At 40.1% G+C, this 20,245-nt stretch overlaps 1 protein-coding gene across 1 annotated transcript; it reads right to left on the bottom strand.

The window, feature by feature from the left end:
* Positions 1-9,152: 9,152 nt before the first annotated feature.
* On the bottom strand, positions 9,153-16,040 carry LOC121682123 (cytochrome b5). Its single transcript, XM_042062147.1, has 5 exons — positions 15,763-16,040; positions 14,379-14,507; positions 10,851-10,877; positions 10,679-10,713; positions 9,153-10,504 (listed from the first exon to the last, which is right to left on the bottom strand). Exons 1-5 carry the CDS (start codon positions 15,952-15,954, stop codon positions 10,411-10,413), a joined length of 477 nt encoding a protein of 158 aa, XP_041918081.1. The 5' UTR covers positions 15,955-16,040; the 3' UTR covers positions 9,153-10,410.
* Between the last annotated feature and the right edge of the window lie 4,205 nt (positions 16,041-20,245).

Raw genomic sequence — 20,245 nt, 5'->3', positions numbered from 1 at the left:
CATGCAAAAAAATAAATTGTATAAGAGGTGATACAGAAATACCATCATCATCGTATCTGGGCCTGAACTGGTTTAAAATGGACTAAGGTACAGTGGAAAAAGGTCCTGTATTGAGATCAATCAACATTTGCCATTCTTTTTGGAAATCATGGACTCCTAGAGGAGAGGGCCATTCCAACTATCCAACTTATTTTAGTGCAGTTCAAAACCCAGCATCTATGACGGTGTGGAGGTGCATTAGTGCCTACAGCATGGGCATCTTGCACATCTGGCCAGGCACAATCAATTCTGAATTATGTATACAGGTTTTCCCTGTCTGCTGTCCGGACCTGTCAAATTAGGTGCATCATGGAATGAAAAACATGATTAAGAATACCCCATACTGTTAAGCAACAGAAATGGTAGCCTACAACATTTCATTCTCAAAACTCAAGCAACTGGTGTTCTCAGTTCCAAATATTTACAGAATGTTGTTAAATGAAGAGGTAAAGCAGCACAGTGGTAAACATGCCCCCGTCCCAAAATGAACATAATATTTTCCTAGCCTGGGTTTTCCCATGCTGCCTTACGCGCGTGATTTTATTCGCGCTGCTAGGCAGCCTGGATTCCATGGAGCTGATTTTCACCTCAACGAAGGAACCGATCAGAGAACGGAGGGGGGACAGCAAGACGATGACGACACACCGAAGCGGTTATGAGCTACGTACAGTCGCATTTGATAGACATTCATAGCGCCCAATAAACGGCTCTGGGCATTCGTAAACCACGTCTTAAATATGAGAAAATGAATGTGTAGTTCCCAGACCCCATCCCAATGAGATGAGGTCTGGCGTTAGCCAGGCTAATATTTTCCATGAAATGGTCAAAATGTTCATTTTCTACATTTGATATGTTGTCTTTGTACTTTTTGCAGCTAAATATGGGTCTATGATATTTGTTTACTATGATTATGGCCTTGCTGAAAATTAAGTTATATTAATGTTATATGGATAATTAACCACATCATAGCCCATTTCAAGGTTTTTGCCTGCAATGGCACAGCACGTACTTCAGAGGCCACTGTTCCCACCTAGTTTGGCCTATAATTTGGGAAAACGCTCTTGAGTTGTACAGATGCATCAAAAAAGTAGAATATTGTGGAAAAGTGTGTTGGTTTAAGTTATAAACAAAATTTGCTATAAACTGATCACATTTATGGTTCTATGTCACTGTTGGCAAAATGATCATGATAGCCTTTATATTTCAGCCCTCTGTGGTTTAGTCTTGAGTAGGCCTAAAGGTTACTTTGCTCTTCTATAAATGAGCCTTAGGCCTAATAGGCTGTATTGTAAGTGTGATTTATGCTATGATGTATGAAATATATTTATATCAATTTACCAATTCGTTTTCACAAAATTCACCAGTCGTCATGTAAGGGGTTATGTTTTACATTTTTCTTCTGGAGGGGGCATGCTCCCGGCCCTTCTAGCATTTGGGGGGGCCCAAAATAGGGACGCCCCTGACTTGTATTTGAAAAATTCTGGCTACAGCCTTGGTCAAGTCTCAAACATCAGCTCAGTTTTGTAATTTTAATGTTAGCCATTTAATTACAGGCCCTAGTGGATAGAACAATAAAACACCATGCGTATGTGTATATTCTGCCGTTTGGCAATAAGTTATAGCCAATTACATGACAGCTCAGTCACCTTCATGTCACCCAACTTCACATCTTTGCATTGCAAGCCTACTGGCTGGTAGCTCATGATAACAGACCTGTCTGCAGGCAAAAATCAGTCTTGAATGTAATGAAAGATTGAGCCTGAACATTAGTTTGAGTTCATGTTTTCAGAAAAGAATAGTTATTTGTTAAGTGATTATTATTATTATTTATTGATTTATTTGTATTTATTTATTTATGGGGGGGGGGGTTAGATAGCAAGCAAAGTTTACTTCCAGACAGGTGACACATTTTAAAACACAAAACGTATGTGTTTTCCTTTAATTTCTTATCCTGTTAATGTTGGTTGTTAAACAATGTTGGTTGTTAAAATCATCTCTTAATGTAAAGAAAATAAAGAAATTGTATTAATATACTATGCCACAGCTGGGAAATGGTGGAAAAGCTTGAAAATTGAATTTCAAACTGCTTGAAATTAATCTTGGAATAGGTGTATGAACCATGTAAAAAGGAGGTTTTGGGGTTTCCAGCAAATATAGCTATTCCCCAACAGATTAACACACAGCTGGGCTCATCTTCGCTGACCGCAACTAAGTATAAGTATATATACTCTTTTGATCCCGTGAGGGAAATTTGTAACTTGAAATTTGAAAAAGTAATTTGAAACAAGTAACTTGGGTGTCACAATTGATGACTGACTAAAATTCTCTGAGCATGTAGCCTCAGTCACAATCATGTTGGTTTATCCTATACAATATCAGGAAGATCAGACCTTATCTGACACAATATGCCACACTTATCGTGCAGGCCATGGTTCTTCCCAAACTGGACTATTACAATTCATTGTTAGCTGCCCTCTAGTTATAGTGAGATCATTATAGGCCTTACAGATGATTCAGAATGCAGCAGCACATCTCTTTAATCAGCAAAAGATGATAAATGTCCTCTTTTAGTTATGCTTCATTGGCAGCCAGAATTCAATTCAAATTCCTCTCTGGTCTATAGGACACTTACTGGGTCCGCCCCTTGTTATTTTAATTCCATGATCCACCTCTATGTCCCCTCTCACCCGCTGTGGTCCACTGATGAGCGCCTACAGTGTCAACCATCCATCAAAGCTAAGAGGTCACCGTTAAGACTCTCCCTCAGTGGTTCCTCGTTGGTGGATGAGTTCTACATTCAATAAATGTGTCTATTCACTTAACACTAAATTAATTGGGGGCCAAGCAGCGAAGCTGCGCGGCAACCCATAGTGTTTGTACCTTTTCTAATTATAATTCTTCTCCAGTGGATGTCTATGGCAGCCCATAGAACCGTACAGTAAAAAGTTGTGAAATTTGGCACATTGATTCCATACACTCCCATAATCCATTTCACCAAATTTCAAGTCTGAACCCCAGGCAGTCTAGCGCCACCAATGGACTTAACTTTTGAACCGTATGTCCAATTTTGAACATCGATATATAGTTGGAACCCCTGGACCGACCTGACTCCTATTACGTTACTTTCCGCCATATTGGACCTCCGCCATATTGGATTTCATCAAAAACACTTAAAAGTTTTTATAGGTCACAAACTTCATCCAATTTTCACGAAACTTGGCACAGATGATCTTCAGACCATGTCTCATAATTGCATTGCCTTTGACACCCATACTCAAAACTGGTCGCCAGTCACGACCAATCTCTGTTGAAGTGAACTCGGTATATGGGCTCAGGACCCAATTAGGAGAAGGCTCAATAAATTTGGTGGCTTTTGACCACTATGGGGGCGCTATAATCACAGGAAGTAGGCTCATATCTCAGCAACACTTTCACATATCAAAACCAAACTTGGTATATGAACTTGGGACCCCATCCTGAGGACACACAATCAATTTGGTGACCTTCTACCACTAGGGGGGGCGCTACAGTTACAGAAAGTTAGCTCCTATCTCAGCAACGCTTTCACGTATCAAAACCAAACTTGGTTCATGAACTCGGGACCACATCCTGAGGACGCACAATAAATTTAGTCACCGTTGACCACGAGGGGCGCTATAATTAGCCACACTTTCTCGTATCGACACCAAACTTGGTACGTAGTCTCGGGACCACATCCTGAGGACGCACAATAAATTTAGTCACCGTTGACCACGAGGGGCGCTATAATAAGCCACACTTTCTCGTATCGACACCAAACTTGGTACGTAGACTCGGGACCACATCCTGAGGACGCACAATAAATTTAGTCACCGTTGACCACGAGGGGCGCTATAATTAACAACACTTTCTCGTATCGACACCAAACTTGGTACGTAGACTCGGGACCACATCCTGAGGACGCACAATAAATTTAGTCACCGTTGACCACGAGGGGCGCTATAATAAGCCACACTTTCTCGTATCGACACCAAACTTGGTACGTAGACTCGGGACCACATCCTGAAGACGCACAATAAATTTAGTCACCGTTGACCACGAGGGGCGCTATAATTAACAACACTTTCTCGTATCGACACCAAACTTGGTACGTAGACTCGGGACGACATCCTGAGGACGCACAGTACATTTAGTAATGTTTGACCACTAGGGCGGCGCTAGAGGAACAGGAAGTGCTGATGCATGTCAGTTGCAGTGCAGTACAGTTGAGAGACCCTGGGCAATGGGCAAGTGGTGCAGTAGAGACCTTTAGGCAATCGGCAGGCGAAGCAGTTGAGACCTTGGCGATGTCAAATATATCTGCCATCTCGGCAGCTCAAGTATCTGCAGCCAGCTTGGCTCCCTCATTGCTGCTTGGCAGCTATATTTATTTTAGTTATGGTTTGTATGTTTATGCATTTTGTTATTATAAACACTCATTATTTACATTGTTGATATTTGATACTGTCATTAGGGGCCAAGCAGCGAAGGCACCCATTGTGCTTGTACCTTTTCCTATTATTATTCTTCTCCAATAGAAGTCTATGGCAGCCCATAGAACCGTACAGTAAAAAGTTGTGAAATTTGGCACATTGGTTCGGGACAGTCCCATTATTCATTTCACCAAGTTTCAGGTCTAAACCACAGGTAGTCTAGCGCCACCAATGGGTCAAAGTTGACATTGCATTCGTTCAATGAATTTTGAGCCGTATGCCGAATTTCGAACATCGAGATATAGTTGGAATCTTTGGATGAGGCCGCACTCTACGCACCCCATAACATCAATATCTGCCATGTTGGACGTTCCGCCATATTGAATTTCATCAAAAACACTTAAAAGTTTTCATGGGTAGAGGAAGAAGTGATATCTCAGCAAGGCTTTCATGTATCAACACCAAACTCAGTACATGCCTCAGGACCCAATTAGGAGGAGGCCCAATAAATGTGATGTTTTTTGACCTATAGGTGGCGCTACAATACACAATTACGTTTTAGCCTGTACCAGGTGATGTGTTTGGAATTAAAACATGAGTGGTGGCTGTTAATACTGTGAGAGGTCCTTAGGCCCACACATGCCAACATGTGACGTCAACATAATTGATCCGGCAAAGCCGCCAAACAGGAAGTGAAGTGATATCTCAGCAAGGCTTTCAAATATCAAAACCAAACATGGTATATGGGCTCAGGACCCAATTAGGAGAAGGCTCAATAAATTTGATGACCTTTGACCACTAGGGGGCGCTATAATCACAGGAAGTGGGCTCATATTTTACCAATGCTTTCACGTATGGAAACCAAAACGTAGTATATGGACTTGGGACCTCATCCTGAGGACACAAAATAAATTTGGTGACCTTCAACCACTGGGGCGCTAGGGTAACAGAAGATTAGCTCATATCTCAGCAATGCTATCACGTATCGAAACCAAACTTGGTTCATGGAGTCAGGACCACATCCTGAGGACATACAATAATTTTAGTGACCTTTGACCACTAGGGGTGGTATAATTTGCAATCACTTTCTCGTATCGACACCAAACTTGGTAGGCTACATTGACTCGAGACCACATCCTGAAGATGCACAATACATTTAGTGACCTTTGACCATAGGGGCACCATAATTAGCAACACTTTCACCAATAGAAACCAAACTTGGTGTGAGGACCAAATCCTGAGGATGCACAAAAAATATGTTGACTTGTGACCACTATGGGGGCGCTAGAGTTAGGGAAATGAGCTCATATATCAGCAAGGCTTTCACATATCAAAACCAAACTAGGTATGTATGTAGGGTTGCAAAGGGGTGGAAAATTTCCGGTAAATTTCCGGAAACTTACTGGAAACTTTCCATGGGAAGTTAAGCTGGGGAATTTTGGAAATATTCCAAATTGGAAACTTTCATGGAATTAAAGGAAATTATGGGAATTAATGGGAATTTACTGGGAATTTTTGGTAATTCCAACTTTTTCATATACAAACATTAACATTTTGTTAACCAATATGATTTGTTTGTTCATATTTTCGCTTAGCTTAGCATACAAAGGGAATTAATGAGAATTTACGGGAATTAACAGGGAATTTTTGGTAATTCATACTTTTTCGTATACAAATATTAACATTTTTTTAACCAATATGATTTGTTTGTTCATATTTTCGCTTAGCTAAGCATACAAAGCTAGCTACCATGCTAGCGGGAATCCTATTCTCTGCCTATGGTTTACTAGCGTGCTAAGCTAGCAACACTGAAACCACTGAACTGCCCAAGATACACCACGCCACTCTGATTGGTTGTAACATTAACTGACTATCAGTTTGTTCAGTTAGAATCCTAGAAAATGGTAAAACAAGTAAAAAAAATGACACAACATACCACCCCAACCAAACCTTATAGATTATGTAAGTTATATATAAGTTGTCAAGCTTAATCAGACAGATTAATCGTCCCATTACAGTTTAATTACAGTTTAATTACAGTGCCAAATGACGCACACCAATTTGAATGAGCACAAAAGTGATGACAAGCCTTTAACTGGGCAACTCTGTTTGCAAACTTCTCCCAGTTTCACACCAGTTATTCCCACATGAGATGACGTTTTCACTGGGAATTTATTTTCCCCATGCACATGAACACACCATAGGTTTCCTTTACGTCTAGTAGCCTATGCTGATTGCTGTGTGCATGGGATTGACGTATGTGCAGGGTAGAAATTTGACTGAAATTGCATTAAATCAGGTTGTTTTAACTAGTATTATGCTGCAAGATGGGGTTTTGTCTACTACATTTAAGTTCCCTGTTATAGACTAACTTGCCATATTAAAAATTCCCAGTTTATTCCCATTAATTCCTGTTTATTCCCGTATATTCCTGTTAATTCCCATGGAAATTTTCCAACTTTGAAAATTCCCGGAATTTTGCAACCCTAATGGGGCGGGGGGGAGGTAGGTATGTGTATGTGTGGGGGTAATGGGGTGTGTGGGGGAGGAGGTTTATCACCCGGAGAGAAGAAATACTCTTTTCTGATTGGCTGGCGGGGTGGCTATTAATTCTGAATAACAGGACACTGTTCCATATCAATGCTTATGAATGGTAACTATAACAACCATAGTAGGACGACGGTTGCAGGCTTTGCAACAATGGAATCAACTGTAAACCACCTAACTGTCCATGCTATCGCTGTTATAGGGCCAACGAAAGTTGTACAACAAGCTGAACTAGTGAGCTTCTTTTTAAACGGACTCCGCTGCGCGTCGGGGAGTTTTTTGCCCCTCGCCCTCGTCCATTAATTCCGTATAACAGGACACCTCGGTGGCCGTTATCCCTTACATATGTGTGTGGGGGGGTTAATTGGGCATGTGTGTAATGTAACAACACTGTGTTGCCATGACAACTCCTGCTCAACTGCTTGGCCCCCTCATTGTCGCTTGCAGTTATATTTGTTGTTATTATTACTAATATGGTTAATGTATAGCCTAGAAATCTAGACGCACCCTAGCAGCAGCAAATTACATTTGCTGACAGGGCTAGTCTAGCAACTCTCAGTTGGCTTGTGAGCTCGAAAAATTAAACTTCTATCAGGCCAATCAAATCGTGTATAGAGTCGTTAGGTGGCTTAACACATGATGATTGATGGCAGAGTTGCAACGGTTTGGCTTGAATTCCCTGCTACTTGAAAACAAATAAGATGAATATTGCTGTTGGCGAACAGTGACACGAGTTAAGCTTTTATTAAGTTAGCAAAAGTTTGAACTAGCCAACTAGCTCCGCTGGTGGGAAACGCATGGGACTCATAGCGCTGTCCTATTGCGTGCAGAGGGAATTTGAAAGACAACCGATTATCCCGCCCCTCGGACTGAGCACTGCGAACGGTGAGTACCCAGACCCTAAATTTTAATGTGGGTCTGGCTCGTCAGGCTAGTTAATGTAGGCATTTCACCTTAATTTGAAACTATTTGTTTTAACTAATGTCATGTTAATATACTGTACGTTGCATTGGGCAAAAACATCTGCCAGATACCATTTATGGCCACCTTACACCAAACAAAGATTTGGGAACGATTCTTAAAAGATTGTAGTCTTTTAACTAATAGGCCTACCCCCCATTCAAGCTTTACTCAAAAGACTCCAGTCTTTGAAGAATCTTTCCCAAATCTTGTCAAAGTTGTTTGGTGTAAGGACCTTAAAGCACAAACATAATATAATTTACAACTTGTTGCACTCACCTGAATCTAATTAATAATTTGTATACTCATAAAGTACATGTAAAGCCAAAGTCCCTCTCTGTTATGTTTATTCTTTGGAGTAGGCTATAAGCCAAAGTTAGTCACCACTCAAGGCTAACAAATACAATCCTGACTGTTGCCAAAGTCTCCATGGTTAAAAGGAACAAGCTCACGGTCGCTCATATCGCATGGCCATGGTTTATCTCTCGAAACCTCAGAAACTCAGGGAAATCCTATTTTTCTCAGCCAAATGCCTTGAACGTGCCTTGATCCCCAGTTACTTTGATGGATGATTTGAAAAGGCCATAGCCAATGCAAAGTCATAGTCCTTCATGCATTCACATTCTTCTATTTCCACTTGTAACGGGCAGGGCTGCACATAACGACATTTCCATGAGATGTGAAAAAAAGCAGATTATGTGAAAATGAAGAAAGAGTTTTTGTCTTCTTAAAACTTCTTGAAACAGGAAAGGATTAATGTCTTTGAGGCATTAGACCTGTCTGCTTAATAATACATGAGTGTGTATATTTAAATATTACTCTTTTAAAATAAACGTGTTATCCCTATCTGGACACATTTGTTTTAAGAGTGTAGACTATGTGCTGCTTAAATACACAACTGAGTTGGAAATATATTTCCTAACACAGTGGCATTTCAACCTGCTTTAGTGCAAAGGACAGCACCCTTAAGACAAATATGTTTTCTGCAGACACACTACTGAATGGTACATTGCTAAGTCATGTTTTGAAAATTCCTCAAATAAGAAAAGGGAATAACCATCACAATCAGACATTCCAATCTCAGCCTGCAAGTTTATAAATGACCCTCAATGCCAATTACTCTAATAAACAGACACAGCCATTCAGACAAACAAATAGAAGACCTCTAAAGAGGACTTAGGGTTTAATAAAGGACACTCTTATCAGACCACATGGTGTAAATTTTGCTTTCCCATTTCATCAGGATTCTGTATGTTAAAATACAGACCAAATAACAAAACCAGTCTCCTGATGGGGCACATATCTTCAAGAGCATAAGTTGTATGTCATTAATGCATAGAAATAAACTAAACATGTAGGTATGGGCATAACATAAATATATACGCTGTGCAATTTCAAGTATTATGGGTTACAAGCTCAAATTCTCACTACCCGAATATGTTTCTTATAAATGTTTGAACAAATAAATTACAGATGATTGTAGTAGTATACTTCAGTATATGCATATGTAAAAATAAGAAAATAGGTTTGGAGCAAGAGATTATTACGTAGACAACACAACACAAACTATTTACCCAAGAAGAATGTATAAACCAATGCCTAGTTTATCCTGTTAGAAAGCACACCAGTGTAAAATCTGTGAAAACTTTGAATCAGCATGCTAACCTATTGAGAAGAAACATGCTTTTGGAGACCCACTATGGACCAATCTGTAAATCAGGCAATTTGGTCCATTTAAAATATCCAACAATTCTTAACTCCTTCTCATCTATAATTCTTAACAGAACATTTGATTTAGTTGATGAGAGGATCACGTTAGGTTAAAACTAAGGCAATCCCCCATTTTTCCATCGGCAAGCTAGCAGCAATGCATAAGAAAAGCTGAAGACCTTAGATACATTTAACATCAAACCTCACACCGCTGTTATAAAAAATATGTTGCTATGTTTCTTGCTTTCATCCTCATCAGCTAGTACACCCACATCATTTTCAGATCTCATGACGACACCAGGTATAACAGACAATTCTAAAAATGTATTCTGTTTAGAACATTTAGACACCATTATGTTTTTTTTTTTTTTTTTTTACATGAGATCATCTCACAGTTATTACTAATTGATAGAATATCAGCCATAAGAAATCAGAAACAGGACCGAGGACAAACAAATAGAACCATTGTGACACAACAAGCCATCACTTGTTCAGGAAAGAGCAGAGTCTTACAAAAAAGGAGGAGAGCACTCAAATGGGTCTCCTCTTCTGTAGAACGAAAAACTGGTTGTCATTGAATTCAAGGGCTCCATTGAATGTGTCTGTGCATTCAACTTGACCATGAGGCGGATTTAGTCAAATACATTATTAAGGCCTCCGGTCAAATGAGAGAAAGGTCTGAAGGATCTTCAAAGGGAAAGGATCAAGACGACTTGTGTTCCATAAGGTAGAAGCGATACATGACCCCAACAACAGCTGCTGCAACTGCAGGGATAAGCCAAGTGGTCCAGGAAGCACTATAGCAGAGGAAAATAAAACGGTCATTCAGCTGAAGAGGTACAAAGACGTAAAAACACATTGAAAGATGTTAAGAGCAAAACTGGTATAAATGAACAGAACAACAACGACATACAAAACAGAGTGACCAGACTGCCCACAAAATTGAAACCAGAAACAAATGTATGACTAACCTGCCAGAATCATTTGAAGTTGATATATAGACGTCCTGAAATATAAAAATACATACACTTGAATAACCTCAAGATGTACAATGGACATGCATTTACATGACTTTCCTCCTTATCTTCTACTGACATTATACAAACAAATTTGGTTTGATCTAACAAACAAGTTTGATCTTACCTTTTTCGCTTCTTTCTTACGGTCTTTCTGCATAGGTAAATAAAGAAAGAGTTATTTCTCAGTTTTTTTTCTTACAGGAACACGTCAACTTTTTGGAAAATGTTCTAATTTGCTGTGTACCCCAGAGTTAAATATGAGGACGCATACCCTTCTCTGTGCATGCAACAACTCAGTCTGACACCGTCTATGTTAGTATAATTTACTGGAAGTGAGTTACACCAGTTAGCCTATAAGACTCTTTTGGCTATGTGTGTAACACACTTCTAGGCTAACAGTGTCAGACTGGGTTATTGGTCACACAGAGCAGAGAAGGATATGCATCCTCTTATCTAACTCTGGGATAGACAGCAAATAAGCTTATTTCCCAAAAAGTTGGTGTTCTTTTTACACTGTACATCATTACAAGCAGGCTTGGAATTTCACCATTCTGGGGGCAAGGCCACTTGGCCTTCAGTTGGGCATATTTGGTGGGGGGCACAAAGCAGTCCCTCCAGGATTTCGCGAGGATTTTTTGAGATTGTTGCGATCTAAAATGCCTGATTTCGCGACAACTTGTCTAAAAAATTGCGATGGAAGTTGCAGTGCTTTTAGCTGTTTGTTGCGAAGAAATTGCGGGAGGAAGTGAAAATTGCAAAAATTTAATTGAGGGCATTTAAGGTTAGTAGGCTAAGACCAAAATCACACTGATCATCTTGATGCTTATTAAAAAGGATAAGTAAAGGTAAATAGTGAGGGTTACAGAAAATCAAAGTAGGCCTACTCTATTTGTGTAAATACTTTGACTGGGGTAATTCACAAAGCAGTAACCTTTCGTAGAACTGTCCAAAAAAAGACAGCCCCCTAAACAGATGGCATCATGTCATGTTTCAATACATTCATATATTTTGTAATTCATATTAAGTTCAATATATTTTTAATAATTCATATTCTGTGACTTGCATAATTAGCCAATTAAGTATCTAGTAATTTCATATTGATTTAAACTATTAGACTACACTTTTCTTTAATGTTATTAGGCTACATTGGTGGTGTGTAAGTCTAATTGACTGCCTGCCACTTTAAGGACGTGAGAGTAGCGTAATTACATTTCTAAGTGGATTGGAAGGCTTGCATCTCACTGTGTTCGGCTACGAGTGGAACTTTTTGCATAGTGCATTACGATATGTGGATGGAATTCGGGATGTTGTCTAGGTCATTAGTTAAATAAATGTTAAAAAATAACTGTGAATGAAATCATTCTTGGATCACAGAAGAGGTAAATGTCTTGAAATGTTATTAATTTGTATGATTTTGGTAGCACTACACAAACTGAGCCCACAAGCTAGCAAATATGACACGAGCTAAAAGGACAGGTGTAAACGTTTGCCAAATGGGTTGCATACTGTAGCCTACTCAAATGTCGGTAAACCAAGTAGGCCTTAATTAACTTACTTTCATAGTCTAGGTAGGTTAGTAACACCAGGTTGAGAGATGCAAGTAAAGCAGATCATTAACGTTAGCCTTCTATTTATTGTCATCAAAACTGCAGAGGAGTGAACAAACAAGTTATAGGGCAGTGTCTGGTGTCTGCAGAAGTGAGTGTGGCATCTGACTCAATATTCTGCGCGAGGGACTGTTGTGGTAGGTGAAATTTCACGGGGAAACCATGATGATTGGTCAAATTTGCGAAAAAGTTGCAGTGTTTGGACAAAATTGCGAGGTCGCTCAGAATTCACAAGGATTTGCTGAATTTGCGTTAATTGTTGCGATCGCAACATTGCGAATTCCTGGAGGGACTGACAAAGGCCACATGTCAGGGCACCAAGGCCAAAGTTAACTATACAGTAGTAGGCTATAAAAATGATCAAAGTTGTATTAGGCCTATTCACTGCAGTAGACCTGCATCACTGTATGAAACATTACAAAAACACGAAACATGACATAACATCGAACTGTAAATCATCTGATCATCTAATATTTACAGATATCTAGGCTATATAACATTTATTTTATATTTGGCCTGTTATGAAATCATGTATTGAACAATTTAAGCATAGCTCAGCTTTAAGAAACTCAAATAGCCTAGAGGCATGCTTAGCATTTTGTGATCATTATGGCTACTTTCACAAACTCTTAGTCAGCTGTCCTCTGATTTACCAATATCTAGGCGATATTTGTAACATTTATTCTGTATTTGGCCCGTTATGAAATCATGTGGAACAATTTAAACACATTGTAAAACTTAAAGCCCAAATTTGGAGACATCCATGTATGTCGAACTTCACTGCAAATTCAAAACTGGATTACTCTGGAACGGCTAACTGTACAGGGGACTGCTTTACACCTTTGTGTTCGGTAAGGTCTCCCGTTTATTCTGATATATGGTTTGTCATGTGTTAAAAGAAGGGTTCGTAAAGTATTCCACCAAGATGAATGGGTAGGGAGATCATGGGACGAAACCTTCAGTAGAATGTATGATTAAATTGAATTATATTATTTACTTTTCTCGCGAACCGTTCAACACAGCAATTATCGGCTAACATCGTTTAAAAGCTGAGAAAAAGCTCTTTCATGTGATACTTGTGATGAATAGGCTACTTCGCGAGTAGTTCAACTGAGAATGGGTGAATTTGGACGCACTTTCTTGCGCTGTCACTTTCTCCACTGCGTAAAAGACTTTAAAAAAATAATTTTAAAAATCGCTATTAGTAGGACGCAAAGCAGAATATTGAAAGAAGGGGGCACCAAGGCCACCGTGGCCTGTAAACCTCTGATTTTCAAAGGGGGCTCACGGCCAACGCCATCGCCATGGCCGTCGTGGCCGCCGTGAAATTCCTACCCTGATTACAAGTATTACTTATGCAAGTTCATGTTAACAATACTAGCCTTTAGAATATTACACTTTTATTTTGAGAGGCATGGCCTTAAATTTTAGGAAAATCTTATGAAGCCATGGCCTTTAGGTAGCTCGTATATGCCAGGAGGACTCTTTAGGAGGGTTCTTTAGGTAGCTCTTATATGCCAGGAGGGTTCTTTAGGTAGCTCTAAAATGCCAGGAGGGTTCTTTAGGTAGCTCTTATATTTCCGGTGGAGAGTCAGCACTGTTGTAGCGGCTATTGTTTTAGTGTAACTGTTTACATGGACCCGTTTGGGTGTTGCGCCTAGTGAATGATCATGGTAAGATGCTGAAAATGTATGTGTGTCAAAGTTGAATAGGATAACGGAAAGAGTTTCCAGGTTGGGCATAAACAAGATATTCAGTGTCTGAGTGAACACAAAAGAAGCAGAATATAACAGAAGATGCCATTACAACACAGCTGACGCTCCACCAGAGATATAGGAGCTGGCTGAAGAGCCTTCCTGGCCTATAGGCAGTTTGTCATTAGCTCCGCCTGCAAATCATTGCCCTAACCTCCTTACAATCTGACATTTTTGCATTAGAATTTAGGAACTCCATAAGTGTTCACACATAGGCCCAGTGATTCAATTAGATCAGTCTACATCAACTTGCACTTTCACACAATCATTCTGAAATTTAAGACTGTGTACCATGTGAACCTCTCCAACATAATACTGCTCCAGCATCTCCCTGGCGTCTGTGGAATGACCAACATCTTCGAAGCTTTCAGTTGCGTCTGATCCAGCCTGCTCCAGTAACACCTCCTCACCGCCCGGGTGCTGTTCATTAAGACAAAGAATGAAAGAATTATAAGGCAGAGAAGTATTTCCACATTCTCAAGTTACTGAAAACAGCTTATAGCTTTTTATTGCTCCTGGAAGAGCACCAGATAATTCTTTTGCTGGTTTTGCAAGATGTACTGGTTAACGGTGAAAGGTTTAGACCCACTTGGTGCTTGATGGCAGTTTAACAGTTGACAGTTTAACTTCGCATAATGTTTACCACATATCAATCTTCCACAGAACCACCTAATTTATGTGGCCATCATAAGAGTTGAGTGAAGGTCTGATAACCTTAGCCCCATTTCAGACTGTACAAGGTTGCACAACACCGGAACCATGAACTCAAATAACCCCCAACATTACCAAACGACGCCCATCACAGTGATTCTGAACTAGTGCCCCCCCTCACCGACTGACTATTCTGTTTACTCCAACTACCTCTGACCCACCTATAATCTTAAATCTCGCAAATGCGTAAACCAAGTTCATGTGCTTGTATTGCCACCCTGGCGAAAATGCATTAACTAATGTTAGCTACATGGCTTACTTATCCAAATCAACCAACTTAACATTACACAACTCACATCTCCGATAAAAAAAACGTTAGAGGGTAGGCTTTAGTTTCATAACGTCAGGTAAAGCATTTCAGCTAAAATGGTCCTGTATTCGCAGAGATAGTATTAGCCTGTTCTACTAATTATTACCAACGTGAACACCAGAAAACACCGGCGATATCGCCACGTTATCACCGGTAGCACGGTGAGCAGTATACTTTGCAGTGTTTGACGTAAACTAGCCACATTTGCTTACTAGCTGCTATAACAGCATCAGTGATGTCAAGTGTCTATCCGTACAGGCATAGTCTGCCTGTGGTAACGGTTGGGTACATGGTTGTGTATTAAAACTATGGTTGTGTATTAAAACTATTAAATCCACGAGACATATCCAAAACACTTGACAGTGTATAGAAACAAACGCAACGTTAACACTTAGCATATCTTAGCTAGTGGGCTATATCACATAGCCTGCTACATGAATTGTCTACCTAGCAGCTACCTGTATAACACGTATAAACTGGAAACGTATATAATTTTGACCAAACAATTTCACTATGCATCACAAGACTACAGCCAAACTTCAGTGCTACAGATTAACTTCAAGTTAACCATTACCAATGCATCATATCTCGAGACATGAATTTAGCTAGTGCTAGCGCTATCATAGCTTCTATCGTGTAACTTAATGGCCTCACCTCTTCCAGGAAACTCGTAATATCATACACTTTATCGTGAATGATGAGCCAAGTGTCCCTGCTGAGATTATGAGCTTGGATTTCCTCGAGTGTGTAGTATTTCACATTGCTTTCTGGCGTGTCCCCATCTCCATTTTCCTTATGAGTGAGGGTATCTTCTGTATTCATAATAGAGTCGACTTCCTCTCCCATTGTTCGTCCGAGTTATTTGCTATCTTTCAGCCTTTGAATGAATTTAAACTACTGTTGAGTTTTCAGTTAACAACACAATGTAAATGCGTAAGTTATCCTATGACATACGCATCGCTAGCGTTAGGAAAACTCTGAACTGCACAAGACCGAATTCTCCTCCCACGCCAGCGTCTAATCAGCAGACAAATGACAGACCAATCACTATCTACGGAGCCACTTTTCAATGAGCCTTTGGTGTTCGCTGAAACCAACCAATACAACGAGGCCTTTTAGATCTTTAACCAATCACAGTAAACAACAGCGAATCACGAGAACTTCACATAATACCACCAGAGCCCGCTTACGGATACACCTTGCTGTCGCTCAACAGGTTCACTTTTTGTATCCTTAGGAGGTTCTAGATTACATTGATACACTCACTTTTAGTTAAATATATGGTGTAGGCTAGACCTACCATTTTTGTGCTGTCATCATGAAATCACTTCAGTTGAAATGTAGGCGTCAGAGAAAAATCCTAGTAGGCCTATCTATGTTATTTCAGACAGTGATTAATTTGGTTAATTGTGTGCATGTGCAAATATCATTTTATCTAGGCCTATGTAAACTTCAAGAAATTTAGCATGTTTGCAGTGAGTGTAGATAACTGATACCATGGGTCAGCTATAGGCTATTGCGTCACTCCTGACCTTATTTTCCTCAGTGTAGATAAGAGCCGAGTGACATGTGCAAAGCCCTGATACAGACGACGATGGCAACATTTCAAGTTGAAATGAATGAGTGGCAAACATAAATAATCAATATCAATCAAACATAATTAGGTGTAGGGCTTTATTCCATTTTTTTTTTTATCTGGTACTTCATCCCAACTCAGTTAAAGGAGAATTCCGGTGTGATATTGACCTAAAGTGTATTGAAACATGATACCGAGTGTGAACGTATGTCTCATAGCCCATCTCGGCTTGTCCCCTGCACTCCAAAATCTGGCGCTAGTTAGCCGATGCTACCAACAGCTTTTTCAATAGTGGTGCTTCGGCATCGGGCTAGCCATGCAAATAAATCACTGTTTTACACCCATTTACGAGGCTCAATGTATCTCCACACTTCATTGGTAGACTTCCGAGGGCCCTGACATTTAAAACGAGACATTGAGAACTTTGAAAAAGCACTGGTAGTTTACTTACAAGACGATTTATACAGACAGTATCTTCACGAAGTTTAGCGTTTGCAGCCATCTTGAATTTAGTCACGATAAGTCGAGCAACGAGTAAGAATGAACAGGTATGATAAGGGATCAGATTCCAAAAATAATTCAGTGGAAATGCATGGATTCCAGTTGCTGCTACTGGAAGAAACTGGAATCCATGCATTTCCGGCTAACTAGCGCCAGATTTTGGAGTGCAGGGGACAAGTCGAGATGGGCTATGAGACATACGTTCACACTCGGTATCATGTTTCAATACACTTTAGGTCAATATCACACCGGAATTCTCCTTTAAATGAGCACACCGTGTCATGTTTCTTATTTATTTACAACCCCAATTCCAAAAAAAGTTTGGACGTTATGTAAAATACAAATAAAACAGAATATTAAAATTTGCCAATCTAGTAAACCAACATTTAGCAGCAAAAAGGACATAACAGAATAACAAATGTTGAAAATTACAAATTTGACGATTTAATGGTAAATATACCTCCCTGGTGTCTGAATTTTGAATTTAATGCCAGCAACACGTCTCAAAAAAAGTTGGGACAGGGGTAATAGGCTTGTGAAATGATAAAGACAACAAAAGGAGGAACATTTCACAACTAATTAGACTAACTGGCACCATGAATGGGAATAAAAAGAGCATCCCAGATAATCTCTCAGAAGTAAAGATGTGGAGGTATTCATCACTCTTTGTGAACCTGTGTGTGCAAATAATAAAAACAATATAATGCTCATTGCTTACAAAATAATGTTTCTTGACATGAAATTGCAAAGAATTTGGGGGATTCATCATCTACAGTACACAATATTATTAAAATATTCAGAATCCAAAGAAATCTTTGAAAACAAGGGACATGGTTGAAAGACAATTTTGGACGGCCATGGTCTTTTGGACCTCAGATGGCACTGCATTAATACCAGACCAAATCATTATATGAAAACATTGTATGCAAACTTCCAATAACCATTGTCTATGAGCACAGTTTGATGCTCCATTCACAGATGCTAGTGTTGACTCTACCATGCAATGACGAATGTGTATTTAGACAAGAAATTCCCCTGTCTAAACTGTGTAAAATTTGACTTTGAAAAATCTGGTCTGGAGTTGATCAATAGATCTGTTCGACATGTACAGTAGGTCACCGCTACCGCTATCATCAGTTTTGGAGGACAGATACACATCACAGTCAAATTTGTTCCAAAATTCTACCAAAAACAGGCAAACTTGTAAGTGTGGGTGAGCAAGTACCATGTGGTTGAGTGAGTGGGTTAGTGTGAGAGAGGGAGTGTATTGTGTGTGAGCAACTCATCTTGCACTGGATCATCTTCCTGAATCTCAATATTCTGATCTATGTGAAAAACGGCCATTGTTTTCCTTTAAGGTATCAAGAGGGGGGTTTACCTAACAAGTATACATAGGCCTACTGCACAGCTATGGACCAGCTAGCTACCATTACACTCAACACCAACTCATCTACATCCAAGCTGGGTTTGAGGCTGCACACTGCGCAGATGCACAAGTGAAAAAAAAAATGTTTTTTGACTTTGTTTGGGTGGGTAAGACACAATGCTTGGGTGGGCCTAGCTCACCCTCGCCCCTGCCTAGAACCGGCCCTGGCGTACTAGGAGATATATCTGCTATGACTGTAGCATATAGATAATAGAAGGCCTATTCCTTCTTCAGATAAATCTGATTATGTTAGTGGTGATATTAGAACTGAAAACAGATTTTCATTTGTTCTATCCATGTTGCCAGAGATCACACAAAGAAAGTGCATCCTCAACATATACACACATTTTATGCTGAGTATAATGAGGGTGTTAACTTAGGATTGTCTGCTTATCAAATTTCAAACAGCCCAATACTGTGGCTAAAACAATGGCCAGAGCTATAATTTGCATGTTGTGAACAAACCTGTGACAGTACAGCCGCCAGTTTAACTCTACCAGCCAAGAGAGGCGCAATCAAGCTGACTTAAGAGGGGCTATCAACCCATTCATTTGTTGGCTAAATAATACACAGCACTACTAGCTTCCTAAACAAAGGAAGCACACACCACACAGTGTGTCCACTCATGAACGAAGCCACCTCACCCATTATGTTTATTTTTATAACAGATGCAACAATGTGCTGTCTGTCAAGATGCAAACTAGATCCATTTCCACTGTTGGCCTGTGGACACTACATGGCCGGGGCTTGCAGATAGCATTTTCCCAGACGAACATCGAGTGACAATGCACTCTCCACCTGATTTTCTTAGGAACACAAACTGCTGGTGTGACAGGAATCATGTACATTTCTACATTAAGGGACCTTTATCTACAGTGAGTTGAGATACTATGTGAGTAAAAGTCATGGAAAAGGAAACATTGGAGGAAAGTTCAATGAAAATTGGCCTCGTTTCAACACCATACATGGAAGTGAACAAAACAATAAAGATCAATAGCACCTGAGGTTGCAGAGGAGTTCCATATTCACCTAGAACTGGATGGCTCATTGCTCCATAAAGGCACAACTAGGGCAAAGAGCTTTGCATCTTCCTCTCATTGGCAGCGGTCTGCTTTGTCAAGGGCGGGGTCATCCCTATGTTCCCCGGGTCCTATGTTCCCCGCTCGGGGTTATGGTTTTAAAAAAGGGTCCTATCTTCCCCGCTCGGGGTTAGGGTTATGGTTATGGTTTTAAAAAAGGGTCCTATGTTCCCCGGTCCCATCGAAAACGGGGAACATAGGACCCGGGGAACATATGCTCCCGTCAAGGGCTCATGACCACACCCCTTTCACTAGTGATTCACAGCGAGGCAAACTTCTGAGTCATGGCTTAACCAAACAAAGAACATTGATCATATCCATGGACAGACATGTAGCCTAAATCCACCAGGAAAAATGACTGCGCTGTGGCACAACATGGCTACAGCATCCATACCATAACCACCAGGTTGGAGTCTGACCTGCAGTAATTTCCAGATCCCACCCCATCTCTCTCTTCCACTTGCTTCCTGTCATACTTCATTGTCCTATCCAAATACAGGCAAAAAGGCCAACAATAAAATGAAACTAGAAAATGTAATTTCGAGGAAATTACCA

Source organism: Alosa sapidissima, chromosome 14, assembly GCF_018492685.1.
Source record: "Alosa sapidissima isolate fAloSap1 chromosome 14, fAloSap1.pri, whole genome shotgun sequence".
NCBI classification, from domain to species: domain Eukaryota; kingdom Metazoa; phylum Chordata; class Actinopteri; order Clupeiformes; family Clupeidae; genus Alosa; species Alosa sapidissima.
Note: the sequence above shows the minus strand (reverse complement) of the source record. Positions and strands in the feature narration are given on the sequence as shown.